This window comes from Bos taurus, chromosome 17, assembly GCF_002263795.3.
Source record: "Bos taurus isolate L1 Dominette 01449 registration number 42190680 breed Hereford chromosome 17, ARS-UCD2.0, whole genome shotgun sequence".
NCBI lineage: Eukaryota > Metazoa > Chordata > Mammalia > Artiodactyla > Bovidae > Bos > Bos taurus.
The window spans coordinates 15,586,054-15,603,025 of record NC_037344.1 but is presented as its reverse complement, the minus strand read 5'-3'; the positions used below and the strand labels follow the sequence as shown (position 1 = coordinate 15,603,025).

Genomic DNA, 16,972 nt, shown 5'->3' with positions numbered 1-16,972 from the left:
CCATAGTGTATTTGAGTTCCTAAGAATTTTCTCCATACACTTTATTTTTTTCAGTAGCTTCTGGGACATCAGTCTTTATTAAATTAAAAAGTGATACGTCAAATTCCAATTCATAAAGTGGCCACTGTGGTTCTCTGATATACTGCCTAATAATTCTTTTCCCTTCTAAAGATTTTCTTATAGTATATATATTTATAACTATAGATTAAAATATATGGATTTATATATCATACTTACTTTGAAAAAATATATTTCTGAATTTCTTCCAATCACTCTAAGTCAGCTTTACCCACTTACATAGTAGGTGACAACTGATATGTTATATTAAAGGTTCTAAATGACCCTACAACCAAAAGCGACTTATTTCTCAAATGTCAAAAGGTTTATTCCTGGTTTAAGATCTATTAAAATTCAAATATTATTCATACTTCAGTGCCACTAAGTCAATAACACACTTTCCTGAAACCACACGTTATTAGAAGCAGAACAGGGAGACTACAGAGCAAATTGAATATTTGGGGTGGATGGGCAGTGATTAGGGGAAAAGCAACATGGTCATGTCATTAAGGATTTTAAAAGATTAAAAGAAAAAGTGTAAGACTAGACATTAAGATAATACTTGAGACACCTTTTATGAGGCCAGCATTCCTGCTGCACTACCAAGCCCTATATTTCAGGGCAAGGTTTTATCTCCACTGCTGCTGGGCAATGAATTTAAGAGAAATACATCAAAATTTAGTGAACAACAAAATATCACGTCAATCACCAATCAAGTATCTATGATTATTTGGCTCCAGTTTCCCAATAAAGCTAACTAAAAACAGAACTTGATATTGAAGTGGATGTAAGACTTTAATAAGACCCAGCCTGGAATGTGGCCCAAGTCTCTCCAATGTATAGAGTAAACCACCTTTAAACATTTCAGAGTTCCAAAAGCCTGTGAATGCTTGTGTGCTAAGTCACTTCAGTTGCGTCTGACCATTTGCAACTCTACGGACTGTAGCCTGGCAGGCGCCTCTGTCCATGAGGTTCTCCAGGCAAGAATACTGGAGTGACTTGCCATGCCCTCCTCCAGGGGATCTTCCTGACCCAGGGATAAAATCTGTGTCTCCTGCATTGGCAGGCAGATTCTTTACCACTAGTACCACCTGAGAAGCCAATAAGCCTGTACCACATTTATTACTTGGATAAATATATATACATACACGTATATACACACATACATATATATTTCTGAGCATTAAAATGAGGAACTATTCATCCATTCTGCAACCACCATTCTCAGTGGTTCAGTCTGGACATTATCATTGTTAAGGAGGCACCATCTCACACCGGTCAGAATGGCTGCCATCCAAAAGTCTACTAACAATAAATGCTGGAGAGGGTGTGAAAAAAAGGGAACCCTCTTACACTGTTGGTGGGAATGCAAACTAGTACAGCCACTATGGAGAACAGTGTGGAGATTCCTTAAAAAACTGGAAACAGCAATCCCACTGCTGGGCATACACACTAAGGAAACCAGAATTGAAAGAGACACATGTACCCCAATGTTCACTGCAGCACTGTTTATAATAGCCAGGACATGGAAGCAATCTAGATGTTCATCAGCAGACGTATATGTATGTATATGTTCATCCATATACATAATGGAGTATTACTCAGCCATTAAAAAGAATACATTTGAATCAGTTCTAATGAGGTGGAGGAAACTGGAGCCTATTATACAGAGTGAAATAAGTCAGAAAGAAAAACACCAATACAGTATACTAACACATATATATGGAATTTAGAAAGATGGTAATGATGACCCTATATGTGAGACAGCAAAAGAGACACAGATGTATAGAACAGTCTTTTGGACTCTGTGGGAAAAGGCAAGGGTGGGATGATTTGAGAGAATAGCATTGAAACATGTATATTATCATATGTGAAACAGATCGCCAGTCCAGGTTCGATGCATGAGACAGGGTGCTCAGGGCTGGTGCACTGGGATGACCCTGAGGGATGGGATGGGGACGGAGGTGGGAGGAGGGTTCAGGATAGGGGACACATGTACACCCGTGGCTGATTCATGTCAATGTATGGCAAAAACCACTACAATATTGTAAAGTAATTAGCCTTCAATTAAAATTTCAAAAAAAGTACATCAGAAACCTTGATAGCAAACATCTCACTCTTCAATAGCCAGATTCAAAGCTCCCACTACACTTCTCTATTTCCTGTAAGTGTTATCTAGAATGTGCACTTTTTAAAAACACCAATGTGGTTTAGTCACTAACTAGTGTCCGATTCTTGCAACCTCATGTGGACTCCTCTGTCCACAAGATTCTCCAGGCAAGAATACTGGAGTGGGTTGCCATTTTCTACTCCAGGGGATCTTCCAACCCAGGAATCAACCTGGGTCTCCTGCCATTTCAGGCAGATTCTTTACCCACTGAGCTGCAAAGGAAGATAAAAACACCAATAGAAGCCAGAAAACAGTAGTATATTTCCCATCCATTGAGAGACAATATTTTAAATCCAGTATTGCATGTCCCAAAGGATTATATTTTGGCCATAAATATGACCTTTAAGTCTTATGAATCAGATTATATCACAGACCATATTTAAGGCTAATTACACTTTCTCATTTTGGTGAATTATAAATGACATAATATTATATTAGTTGCAGGTATACAATGTAATGACTCAGTGTTTGTATATATTGTTAAATGATTACCACAATGAGTCTTGTTAACATCTGTCACCATACATAATCACAAATTTTTTCTTGTGATGAGAACTTTAAAAATCTCTCTCAGGAACTTTCAAACATGCCAAACAGTATTATTAACTATAATCATGCTGCATATTATGTCCTCAAAACTATTTTATAACTAAAAATCTGCATGTTTTGATACCTTCACTCCCATCCCCTGTCCCTCATCTCTGGAAACCACCAATTTGTCTTTGTATCTGAGTTCTTTTTTTTTTTTTTTAATTTGTTATGCTTTGGTTTGTTTTCAGATGCTACATATAGGTGAAATCATACAGTAGCTGTCTTTCTCTGTCTGATACTTCACTTAGCATAATGCCCTCAAGCTCTATCCACAAATGGCAAGCTTTCATTCTTTTTTATGGCTGAATAATATTCTATTCAGTGTGTGTGTGTGATCTGTGTATCACATTTTTGTATCCATTCATCTGTGGATGCTGAGGTTGTTTCCATGCCTTGTCCACTGAAAATAATGCTGCAATGAACACTGGGATGCATGTATCTTTTTGAATTAATCTTTTCATTTACTTTGGATAAATACACAGAAGAGGCAATGATGGTAGTTCTTTCTTTAGTTTTTTAGGACATCTCCATATTGTTTTCCATAGTGGCAGTACCAGTTAACATTGCCATCAACAGTACACAAAAGTTTCCTGTTCTCCACATCCTTGCTGATAATACTTGTTAGATCTTGTATTTTTGATACCCTTTCTAACAGATGTGAGATGATATCTCACTGTGGTTTTGATTTGCATTTCCCTCATGATTGGTGATGTTAAGTAGCTTTTCATTTACTTGCTGCCCACCTTTATGTCTTCTTTGGAAAAACATCTATTCATATCCTCTGCCCATTTTTAATCAGATTTTTTTGTTGTTGTTTTTGAGTTGTAGGAATTCTTTACATAATTTGGATATTTGCCCTTATCAGATATAGTTCTTTTTATATGAAATACAGAAACCTATAACCCATGAAAGAAACTATGGTATTTAATTCATCTTTAAAGTGAAAATATTTCAAAGATGTAAGAATTTTACTAAAACCTCTACTGCAATAGACTTGGAAAATAAAATATATATATATGTAGACAATTCAATATATTGTAAGTCAAGTTAAATCATTTATAAGATATTAGGAATTCTAATTAACATGGTCAGGAATATAAATGAATCATTTTATAGTAAGATAAAAACTCAGCCTCTGTCCAAATTTTCCCTTTGTAATCTAAGTAAATATTCAATTACTTGGGTTATCTATATTTAGTACATGTTCTGCTTATTAACCTCTGTGTTTTGTTTTTTTTTTTCCAGATTACACAGAATCTTTGTATCTTCCAAACCATGGTTAAAAATCCCTGGGTTTTTCTTGCCTTTAATAAAACAATAATTATTTTTAGAAGATTTATACTTTTAATTAGGTTGCAAAATATAATATTCCTTATTTTATTTATCTCAAAACCAGTCCTTCAACTTTTGATTCTCCTGTTTTCATTTTAATGCTCTTCAATGTATTCTAAATATAAACCTTTGTTGAAATAACATAAGTAGAAATCAAGGACAGTATGATTAATGTGCTCCAGAATTCTCCTGTAACCACCCCAGACACAAGGTCCAAGACCCTGTGAAAATGCTGCTAGTTTTTAAGGAAAATGCTTGAGGCAAATAATAAACAAAAGATCAGGCTACTTGATCTACCTCCTAGAATTCCCAATAATGTCTCCAATCTAACTTTCATGCTATACATTCTAAGCTTTTGAAACTCATAAATCTCTAAACACTGATACTAAATTTTATATAGTTACAAGGGTCTCAATGCAGACATAGTGGAATCCACTTTATAGCCCAGTTTGATCCAGGAGCATTGCTTACTGAAAACCTACCAAAACCAAGAACATCTACTCTGTATCCTAAAATGTCATATAACAGAGTAAGACTTAGAAAATAAAAATCAATATATGGTCTGCAAAAACTATAAAACTCTTAGAGGAAAACATAGGCAGAACACTCTGTGACATAAATCACAGCAAGATCCTCTATGACCCAAACCTACAGTAATGGAAATAAAAACAAGAATGAACAAGTGGGACACAATTAAACTTAAAAAAACCTTTGTAGAGCAAAGGAAACTATAAACTAGGTGAAATGGCAACCCTCAGAATGGGAGAAAATAATAGCAAATGAAACAACTGACAAAGGGTTAATTTTCAAAATATACAAGTAGCTCATGCAACTCAATACCAGAAAAACAAACAACACAATCAAAAAGTGGGCAAAAGACCCAAGCAGATATTTCTCCAAAGAAGACATATAGATGGCTAACAAATACATGAAAAGATGCTCAACACTGCTCATTATTAGAGAAATGCAAATCAAAAGTACAATGAGATATCACCTCACACCAGTCAGAACGGCCATCATCAAAAAAACATGCAAACAATAAATGCTGGAGAAGTTATGGAGAAAAGAGAACCCTCTTGCACTACTGGTGGGAATGTAAATTGATATAACCACTGAGGAAAACACTATGATGATTCCTTAAAAAATTAGGAATAAAACTACTGTGTGACCCAACAATCCCACTACTGGATATATTCCTTGAGAAAATCATAATTGAAAAAGACACACGTACCGCAGTGTTCACTGCAGCACTATTTACAATAGCTCGGACACAGAAGCAACCTAGATGCCCATCGACCAAGGAATGGATAAAGAAGCTGTGGTACATATATACAATGCATGACTCAGTCAGAAAAAGGAATGTATTTGAGTCAGTGATAATGAGGTGGATGAACCGAGAGCCTCTTGTATAGAGTGAAGCAAGTCAGAAAGAGAAAAATACAAAGTATATTAACACATACATACGGAATCTAGAAGGATGGTACTGATGACCATATTCACAGGGTAGCACTGGAGATGCAGACATAAAAAATGGACTTATGAACAATGTTGGGGTGGGAGAGGGTGGGATGAATAAAGACAGAAGCATGGAAACACATACACTACCTTATATAAAACAGATAGCTAGTGGGAATTTACTGTATGCCTCAGAGAATTCAAACTGGCGCTCTGCGACAACCTAGAGGGGTGGGATGGGATGGGAGGTGGGAGGAAGGTTCAAGAAGGTGTGGACATATGTGTACCTATGGCTGATTCATACTGATGTATGGCAGAAACCAATACAATATTATAAAGCAATTATCTCTCAATTACAAATAAATAAATTTGTAAAATTCAATATATGGTCTGACTTTTAATTACCATGAAATTTGTTCCACTGGTCACAAACAGATCAGAGAAGATGTTCTCAGCTCAAAATTTTGCTGGGTTCATAGTGGGAAGATTTTTGCCATCCTCACATAAAAGAAAGTCATGGTATTCGTGTATCAAAGATTGAACAGTGGGCCATAAGTAACGAATGCTTTTGTCATTTTAGAAATGCTTCTGCCCTATAGCAGAGACACAATTTCAACAATTCTGCACACACACTCTAGCTGTGGAAATGAGCCCACCACTTTCAGCTCCGGCTTTCCACTGATGCCAAATGTTTCTTTATATAAAAGGTGCGTTACTGACCGTATAATAAGCTCAACTCGCTTCCCACGTGGCTCAGTGGTAAAGAATTCACCTGCCAGTGCAGGAGATGTGGGTTCGATTCCTGGGTCAGGAAGATGCCCTGAATTGTGCCAACTCACTCCAGTACTCTTGCCTGGAAAATTCCATGGATAAAGGAGCTTGGTGCGCTACAGTCCATGAGGTCCCAAGAGTCAGATGAGACTGAACACACTAACAACAACTATCTAACATCTATTATAAGTTATTTTTAGAGAGCCCTGCATATATTAGCTTCTTTTTTTCCATTGCTTTTGCCAGAACAACTGCTAAAAATATTGTGTGATAGATTCTACCAAGAGAATAATAGTAAAGAGATTTTAGATCCCACCATGGTTCCAATAATGACTTAACTACAATATTGTAATTAGCCTCCAATTAAAATGAATATATTTATGAAAAAAAAAAAGAATAAAGTTCTAAGCTAGTCCAGATCTGAACACATTCCCTCTGAGATCTAACCCCTAAGGTGAACACAGGGACAGAAAGCAAATGACAGATTTGTTTCTCCTAAAATTACAGCACAACTCAAATGTCTAGATTGTTTATTCCAGACACTGTAAAGGGCCTTTTTAATAAGGTAGCACACCACCTGCTTTTCTATGGCTTTCAGCAATTGTGGAGGCCAAGTGCTCCAGTTTTAAATTATCAAGGTAAAGATGTCAAGGATATGTTCAACAAAGCCAACACATAGGTGGCACATAAAAAAAGATGGCTGTTCAAGCAACCTGGAGCAGAAAAAGATAAACCAGAGAGGTATCATAGGGTCGATTCTTTTCTATGTCTATGTTGGGACATAAGAGGATTAGACAAGGAATTTTGGAAATAGAGGAGACACAGGTTCAATCCCTGGGTCAGGAGAATTCCCTGGAGAAGGAAATGGCTACCCACTCCAGTATTCTTGCCTGGATAATTCCATGGACAGAGGAGCCTGGTGGGCTATATGGGGTTGTGAGGAGTCAGACATGACTGAGCAACTAACACTTTCACTTTACTTTTGGGAATATGGATTCAGAGTTGAAGAGATCATCAAAATGTGAAACAGTTATCTCATCAGGTTGTCTTTAATACAGTTCTCCAGACAAAGCTTATCTGTGATTGTGCTTAGTCACTCAGTAGTGTTCAACTCTTTGCAACCCCATGGACCATTGCCTGCCAGGCTCCTCTGTCCGTGAGAATTCTCCAGGTGAGAATACTGGAGTGGGTTGCCATGCCCTTCTCCAGGGGATCTTCTCAACCCAGGGATGAACACAGATCTCCCACTCTGCAAGAGGATTCTTTACTGTCTGAGCCACCAGGGAAGCGCTCATCTGGGATTATCTTCATGCAATTTCTTGCTTTCAGGAGGTGGTAGAAATCAAATATATAATGGAATCTGACTATTAGCTTCAGTCTTTACAAAATCACTATTTTAATGTCCTATAGATTCTTGTAGAGAATCTGTTCGTTTGGTAGCTTTTAATTATGCAGTTGTTTAATAGTTTCACTATTCAGCTGAATGTACCTGCATTTCCTCTTCTCCAAATGCTGGATAATACTTAGAGAAGATAATTCTGGGTAATCCAATTAGATAATGACACTCTCTCATTTGTAGTTGAAAATATCTTAGATTTATATACACACATCTTAAATGTAGATTGCCTCTTTTTAAAATTAAATGAGATCTAAAAAAAACCTAAACAGAAATCAGGAAAAGACTGTCCTAAGCATGGTTATAGGAAAGAGAACATAAGAAAAGATGACAGGAGCTCTGAAAAACAGCAAAGAGACACCACTTTTTAAAATAACAAAGATGAAATAAACTGTTAAAAAATTAAGTCCCCCAAATTTTTTAAATTACTTTTCTTTAGGCGTGTCATACAATCTATACTATGTTATTGCTTGTGTTGCTTTAAAGCATCAAAAAAAATAAGAATAGAAATAGGATATAAGCTGAGTCGGAAAAGTGCTGCTCCCCTTGTGGAGCCAAGCCCACGAGCCCCTAGCACTCTGTCTTCAATTCAAGGACATAAACAAGAAAAACTATTACAGATGTCAGAGTAAAACATAAAGGTAATATCTGTGGGAATTTAGTCTCCAACTCGGAGAAGGCAATGGCACCCCACTCCAGTACTCTTGCCTGGAAAATCCCATGGACAGAGGAGTCTGGTAGGCTGCAGTCCATGGGGTCGCTAAGAGTCAGGCAGGACTGAGCGACTTCACTTTCACTTTTCACTTTCATGCATTGGAGAAGGAAATGGCAACCCACTCCAGTGTTCTTGCCCGGAGAATCCCAGGGACTGGGGAGCCTGGTGGGCTGCCGTCTATGGGGTCGCACAGGGTCGGACACGACTGAAGCGACTTAGCAGCAGCAGCAGCAGCAGCAGCAGTCTCCAACTGGTGATAACTGGTGAGTTCAGTGTGTACAATTTGTATTTTCAACTTTGGTTGGTCAGAGAAGTGATTTGTTTCATTCATTGTAGTTTCAGTGATTTGTTCTGTTTATTCTAATCATCCAGTCCCATCAATTCATGGCAAATAGATGGGGAAACAATGGAAACACTGACAGACTTTATTTTCTTGGGTTCCAAAATCACTGCAGATGGTGACTGCAGCCATGAAATTAAAAGACATTTGCTCCTTGGAAGAAAAGCTATGACAAACACTAGACAGCATATTAAAAAGCAGAGAAATTACTTTGCTGACAAAGGTTCATATAGTCAAAGCTATGGTTTTTCCAGTAGTCATGAATGGATGTGAGAGTTGGACCATAAAGAAGGCTGAGCACCAAAGAACTGATGATTTTGAACTGTGGTGTTGGAGAAGACTCTTGAGAGTCTCTTGGACTGCAAGGAGATCAAAGCAGTCAATACTAAAGGAGATCAGTCCTGAATATTCATTGGAAGGATTGATGCTGAAGGTGAAGCTCCAATACTTTGGCCACCTGATGTGAAGAGCCGACTCATTAGAAAAGACCATGATCCTGGGAAAGATGGAAGGTGGAAGGAGAAGGGAATGACAGAGGACGAGATGGTTCGATGGCATCACTGACTCAATAGACATGAGTTTGAGCAAGTTCCGGGGCTGGTGAAGGACAGGGAAACCTGTTGTCCTGAAGTCCATGGGGTCACAAAGAGTTGAACACAACTGAGTGACAGAACAACAATAACAATAATTCTACTCCAGTCATTAAAGGAAAGGAAAAATCTAGAAAAGTGTCCCTTTCTGGTTCATCTTTCATGCTGAACAACCTGGAATGACCTGCACAGTTCATGGAACTCAAGTTGTTTCTTGGCATTTTGCCACTGTTTAAGGCATTCTCTGAATCTCAAAGGAATGCTTCTTTTTCCTAGCTACAGGTAATTATCCCATAAACTCAGCTCAACTAGTACCTCCTCCAGGAGGTCCTCCTTGACTTCCATCTCCTCCCTCCCTATAGGTGTCTCTCCTTGGTACTCCCCAGCCCCCTCTCTATCACGGTTCTTACCAGTTGTGCTATAATTGTCTGGTTACTGCTCTGTGCACATCCCCCCATTAAAAGGTAAACTTTGTGAAGGCCATGACTGTGCTGTTTTCTTAACCTTCATTTTATCTCCTCACTTCCCAGGCAAGAATACTAGAGAGTGTAGCCATTCCTTTCTCCAGGGGATCTTCCCGACCCAGGGATTGAACTCGCATCTCTTGCATCTCCTGTACTGGCAGATGGATTCTTTACTACTGAGCCACCTGGGAAGCCAATCATTACTTCCACTAGTAGGAAAACAGAATGGCTCTGACTGTGTAAATTGAGATGAGAAAATACAAGAGGGAAGGACATAACTAAAAACCTCACTTCGGTGAAGAGCACAGGCATCAGAATGAAGGAAGGAACACCAGAGCTGAAAGTCCTTCTTATATTTGTCCACAAAATATTACCTTTTTGACTATATCATCTTCTTGCCTTTATTTTCCTTCTAGTTTACATAAGGTGGGCAATAGGGTGATAAACTTAAAACAGGAACAAAGCTGAAGTATTAAAAGTGTCTGATGATTTCATTGATTACTATTAATAGATAAAGAAATTTACTCTTCCACTCAAGTTATACTCTATGTTAATACACAGTAAAGAAAACATGAAAATTCCAAAAGAGCAAGGTTAATGGTGTGAACTACTTACGCCATCAACCATATCAGTAAAGAAAAGATGTTACAGACATCAAGCCATCACATGACAGCCACCTGGAGGGAGAGTCCTGAGGAAACTCAGAATGAAAACAAAGAATGCCTGCCATCCAGCTGTCAACCGCCGCAGTCATGCCAGACTCTGCACTCAGGAAACTCAGGACGAGGGAACACAGGATACTGGCCCCAGATAGCTGAGGTGCATCTTAAAGGAATGACTGCAATAAGCCCAGACTTTGCATCTTCCCTGGTGGCTCAGACGGTAAAACGTCTGCCCACAATGCGGGAGACCTGAGTTCGATCCCTGGGTTGGGAAGTTCCCCTGGAGAAGGAAATGGCAACGCACTCCAATACTCTTGCTGGAAAATCCCATGGACAGAGGAGCCTGGTAGGTTACGGTCCATGGGGTCACAAAGAGTCAGACACGACTGAGCGATTTCACTTTCCTTTCCTTTTCCTATACACAGAAAAGGGCTGATTTCATTAACTTGAGATGTCTGGTTTTCCTTAATTATCAATAATCTTTTGATGTTCTGGCTCCCTGCCCTTTGTTCCAAAAACTCCCATACATCCTGGCTCTTCAAAGCAGTCCCTCAGAGTGATCTGAGACTTCTGTCTCCCGGGCTCAAAGTCCTGAGAAAGTCTGCCTGATAAAACATAACTCTCAGCTTTATGGTTGTGCGTTTTTTTCTTTGAGTTGACAATGGGCTCCACTGGATTTATTAAAACAGCAAAGTGCAAAGAAATCTGGTGAATAAGTATAAGGATAAAAGGCCAATGTTATAAGCCAAGATGGTCCTATATTTTATATATCATAGAGTTATAAATACAAGGGCAATCTATTTAACTAGTATGAAGAACATATGAGGCTTCCCAGGTGGCGCATTAGTCAAGAAACTCCCCTGTCAATGCAGGAGACACAAGAGATGCAGGTTCAATCCCTGGGTCAGGAAGATTCCCTGGAGAAGGAAACGACAACCTGTTCCAGTAATCTTGCCTAGGAAATCCCATGGACAGAGGAGCCTGGTGGGCTACAGTCCATGGGGTTGCAAAGAATCAGATACAACTGAGCACAAAGAAGATACCAGAGAGATACCTTTGTTATAAACTGATATGATCTAAAATTTGACAAGGTAGTTAATTTAGTACCTTATGAATGAAAAAGAAAAAAAAAAAAATAGACAAAACAAAGAGATTTGTTTTTTTGGCTGGAATTCCTTAGGACTCGAAATGAATATAGAGAGAAATATTTTTCAAAGTCTCTCAGAATATTTCTTAAAATATTCAGTCACCAGTTGCTTTAGATGGGGTGGAATTGAGGAGAATGTTGCCTGTACTTAGTTCAGTTATGTGGTATTGTGAAAGGCAATTAAAATATATGGTGCCAAATGAAGCAGAAAAAAAATTTTAAATGAGAATTGAACAGTAATTTTTAGGGAAAGTAATAAATCATTTTAAACAGAAATAATTCAATTTGAACATCTTTCTCAGGGACAGAAGAATAACAGAGCAGTTTTCTGTACCTGAAGCATAAATTCAAGTGGTAAGATACACCCATTATCAGTCATTTGACAAATATCTGCTGAGTTTCTATTGCTTTCTGTCCCTGGAGACACAGAAATAAATAAGCAATGTTTCTTCTTCTTAAACAGCTCGTAATCAGGCAACTTCAGTAAAGCTATAGGGCATGTGTGCCAAGTCATTCAATCTTGTCTGACTCTTTGTGACTCCATGGACTGTAGCCCGCCAGGCTCCTCTGTCCACAGGATTCTCCAGGCAAGGATACTGGAGTGGCCTGCATGCCCTCCTTCAAGGGATTTTCCCAACCCAGGGATCAAACCCACTTCTCTTACACCTCCTGCATTGGCAGGCAGGCTATTTACCGCTAGTGCTGCCTGGGAAAGTAGATGGCTTAAGCCTTTCTGGGGGAAAAGAATAAAAGATACATGGACTACTTTGAGAACACTTGTGATTCATCCCTGAGGCAAGAAGATAAACACCAATAAACTCTCCAAATAGGGGGGAAAGTACCTGTATTTAGGACTGAAAACAGGGTAGTCCTCACATTGAGATTTAGATTTTTTTACAGTCATGGAATTTATCACTGTCAGATACACCCTCTATGAAGAGCATGGACAGCATGCACATTAATATACAGCATGAAACTGGTCTTCAAAAATATCATAGATAATTTCATGACTCAAGAAGTATAGAATTCAACCAGGAAAGATGCTGTATCAGATCGAATGCTTGCTGACAGAGGGAAACTCACTCAAAATGTGAAGATAATAGGAAACGATGACAGAGTCCATTAGCTTCTCAGATTGATCATGATAATATCAAAGTCCATGGGCTGAAGTATTCTGTAGCATTATACTTTACCAAAGAAAATGGGTAGGTTCAGGAAATCTAGAGAGAATTGTTGATCTTGACAAAATTTTTTAAAGAGTTTACTTGTGGCCAGGCTTATTAAATATAAATAACTCCTGAGAAAGACAACTGTAAGTGACAAAGAATCGGATATAGGACTCCATGTGAAACTGATGAAAATGAAAACTTTCATGAAATATTTCTAAAATGAAGGAAGACATAGCAAAAGCTAAACTATGCTCTTTAGATTTCAGACATGGAGGGCCAAAAAGGAAATCAAAGGCTGTCAAGGTCAGTTTGGTCATCCCAAAAGTATCAGTGTCCAAAGAGCCTGACCAGGCCGTCAGAGTCACATTGCTGTTAGCAAATCTAGGCTGTGACACCAGTTCTTCACAGAGCCTGTTCAGGGCACTGGTATGAATACCACCAGAGCCCGTGTGTTCTTGTTTTGCTGTAGACAAAGGCGCCACAGTCTATGGACACCCAACTCTGTGACCAGGTAAGAGACTTGGTTGTTCACACTTCCCTGTGTTCAAAATTAACTTTCCCTACCCTCATCCCTGAGGCAACACCCCAACAACACATAGTTTCAAGTGTTCTCACTGCCATTTTGCTTAAATGAATGCACCAATAATTAAACAGGTAACTTTTCAACAACTTTGATAAAACTATAATAAAATCAAACAAAATGAGAACCTCACAATTCTTAATACTACATCTTCTAATTCATTTCCTCTTTCAGAGAATATAAAGTCCAACAGTGGAAAGGAATTTATTTTCTCCTGTATAGCTAAAGTACTTATATATCTTTTTTATGGAGTTCTAAATTCTGCCCCCTCTCCTCCTCCTCCTCTTTTTTTCTCCTCCTGCCCTCACCTCTCCAGGCTCCCAACATATACCTTCAACTTGAGAGGCAAATGCGGCATGAAAACGGTGAGACCCAAGAGGGAAGAGCTTTTTCTCTGGAGTCTCACAATAGATAAGTGAATTTTCCGAGTTATTCATTAAACCTCTAGAGATATAAATAGAATAGTGAAGAGCAGCTATGAGCTATGACATCCTCTTGCGCTCAATCAGTAAGAACTTCATAACTCACTTGAGACTGGCAAGTTCCATATAATACATGAATATAAAGGCTTGGGAAGAATGTCAATAGCTCCCTCCGCCTACAGATTGTGAAAAAGTACCTCATGGGAGTATAATAGATTAATTCCAAAGTTGCTGAGTTTAGATGGATAAATAAATAGAACAAAATACCAAGGTACACACAGACCAAAGTCAAGGGAGCATCTTCTACTTACATATTCTATACATGTGCGATACGCTTTAGGATTACAAGCAGAAGCGTTGTATACATAGCACTTAGTTGTATTTTAAAATAATTTTTTAAAAACCAAGCTTTTAGAACATTCGACAGTCATTTTGTCTTATCTTCCCCTAATATACCCTGGAGAAGGAAACCCACTCCAGTATTCTTGCCTGGACATCCCCATCAACAGAGGAGCCTGGCAGGCTACAGTCCATGGGATCGCAAAGAGCTGGACACGACTGAGCGACTTCACTTTCCCTAATATAAGAAGGCTCATAAAAAATATCTGTGGGATTTCCTTGGTGATCCAGTGGTTAAGAATCTGCCCTGCAGTGCAGGTGACCCAGGTTCGATCCCTGGTCAGGGAAAGAAGATTCCCACAGGATGCAACGGGGATTCTACGTGCTGCCAAGGAAGACCCAGTGTAGCCAAATAAATAAGACTGCATTTCAAAAAATTATTTCATAGAAAGAAAATATTTTTGGCTAATATTCTAGGCACTTTCAGATTGCCTGGACCAACGACACAGAAAAAAATCATCGGAACAAAGTGTAGAATCACCACCAAAACCGTCAGCTCCAGGAAAAGGGAAAGCGGTAATCAATCCTCTTTCACTCCGTTAGTGAGTGTATTTAAATTGTAGAATGTAGCTGCTCCCAAGACTTCCACATCGCTTGTCTCTGTCATATTACAAATCAAAGGTTAGCAATCATACCCTAGACACTTGGAAGAGTTAATAGGCTTCCAAAACTCATGCCTTGCAGATTTTATGGCACAAGGATCAGAAGGTACAGATTTATTTTTCTCATGTTCCCTTTGTCTCATCTTCCTTAGGTGATATATTTCTTTCTACTCCCAGAGCCACTTTTCTCTTTCTCTTTGAAATTTATATTAAACCAATCAGTATTTTAAAATGGCATTTCCCTTTGTGTGCATAAAAAAATTACAAGGTTCACATGAGTGAATCACTTTAAAAGTGTCTTATAATTACAGTGTAGATGATTTTGATGATAATTTGATTCATTTAAACTGTATTTAACATGAGTGCAATATCTCTCACATTCAATTTTACTTCTCAAAGTTGACATCTGGAGAATTAAATAGATTATCTAGATATACTGAAATCAAGGTTTAGAGGTTTGGTCAGCTTTTAAAAGAAAAAACATATATGAGGAAGACCCTTTGAGGATACATTAGCTATTTTAGCCACATAGATACCTTAAGTATTTTTATGGTATCTGGCTGGTATAGCTGTGCAGCTAGCCCCTTCCCTATTTAATGCACATTCCTCCTGATATTATATCCTTAATAACCATGTTTTAAAACATGCCATTTGGTCCTAGATTGAGAAGTAGCTTCTCTTCTTTGGTTTAATCCTCCATTCTTTTAAGTGCAATTCATGGGCTTTTGGTTGCTATATTTTATTTTGAGTTCTTTGATTTAAAATGTTGTATGTCTTTCTCCATCTCTTATTATTACTGGGTTTCTGCAGGGGAAAATTGCTCATTGTTTAGGGGTTCTGTCTTAGTAACTTTGAAGTTTGGTACCACTCAATCTGATTATCATGCTATCCATGTCACTGTTGAAATGCACAACATTGCAAGACTAGGAAAATGTTAAGGTTTATTTTACGGTTATACCAGCTTGTTAATTAATGGCTTTTTTAGTAAAAGCATGATCTAGTAATTAAGAGCAAAGGCCTTGGGATTAAAACCAGATTAAATGTTGGACTTGTTGTGGCTAAGTAGTAATCTTGAGCAATTTCCTCATCTATAAAATGGAGATAATAAGAGTGCCTTCTTCATAGCACATATTAGAAAACAAGGAAAGGCAAGGCATACGAGGCATTTAGCATCTTGCTTGCCATTGTACTAATCATTATTTGCTAATATTATCACTACTGGTAACACAATGTATGTTATCATTCAGAAGTTAGTTCCATGATTTACATATATGTATATTATCACTTATTTTATAACTGTATCAGATGTCAAAGTCATCATTTACCACACTGTTCAGTGCCTTCTTGAAGTTATTAACACTACATGTATATGCATATATATATATATATTCACACACACACTGGAATGTACAAATGTATGTATGAATTTTTCCTACTGAATCCATATACACACTGTTTTAACAACTTTAAATTCTAGAATTAGAAAGTCAAACTAACTACGAGCTTCACATTTCTAATACTTCCTCCATCTTCCTCCATCATCTGAAATGACGTCTCATGTCAGATAAAATAAAATCCAATAGATAAAAAGAATTTGTTTTGCCATTTAGCCAAGATATACAAATATATTTTTTTATGGAATTGTCAAGTTTACCCCTTCACTGCTAACTCCCATGATTACCAATATTTGATAAATGTTTACAACAGTTCTGTGAGAATGGTATCCAGGTTCAGTATCAACTTCTTAGAAAATTAAAATGTATGTTCACATGGAATGAACTTAAGTTTCCAAAACTGAGGTACATACCGGCATTCAAAAAAGGTAGGTTATCTTTTCTGCTCACACTTTCTGGGGCTGAACATTCACAAACCAATGCACACTAGGAAGGAAAAAGAAGAAAGAAAACGTATTTGAACACGATCAAGTAAGGAATGAGATTCTCTTAAAACATGAGGCCATACACACAGTTTCAAAAAGTTTTGAACAAGACATTTTTGAAAAACTATTTTGAGCTGTACCTTTATGATGAACCTAGTTTAACTTGTGATTATTTACTTACATATAATATGACTTTATTATGCAATTATAGACTACATTTCAGTTAGAGTT

The 16,972-nt window shown here is 37.9% G+C and overlaps 1 protein-coding gene across 5 annotated transcripts in view; it reads right to left on the bottom strand.

The window, feature by feature from the left end:
- Positions 1–16,972, bottom strand: part of INPP4B (inositol polyphosphate-4-phosphatase type II B) — a 455,375-nt gene that overhangs the window by 226,972 nt on the left and 211,431 nt on the right. For all 5 annotated transcript variants that reach the window (XM_024977565.2, XM_059876249.1, XM_024977564.2 and 2 more), the window contains one exon: positions 16,670–16,742. In XM_024977565.2, coding sequence (XP_024833333.1) covers positions 16,670–16,742 — 73 coding nt within the window. The remainder of the gene's footprint in view (positions 1–16,669; positions 16,743–16,972) is intronic.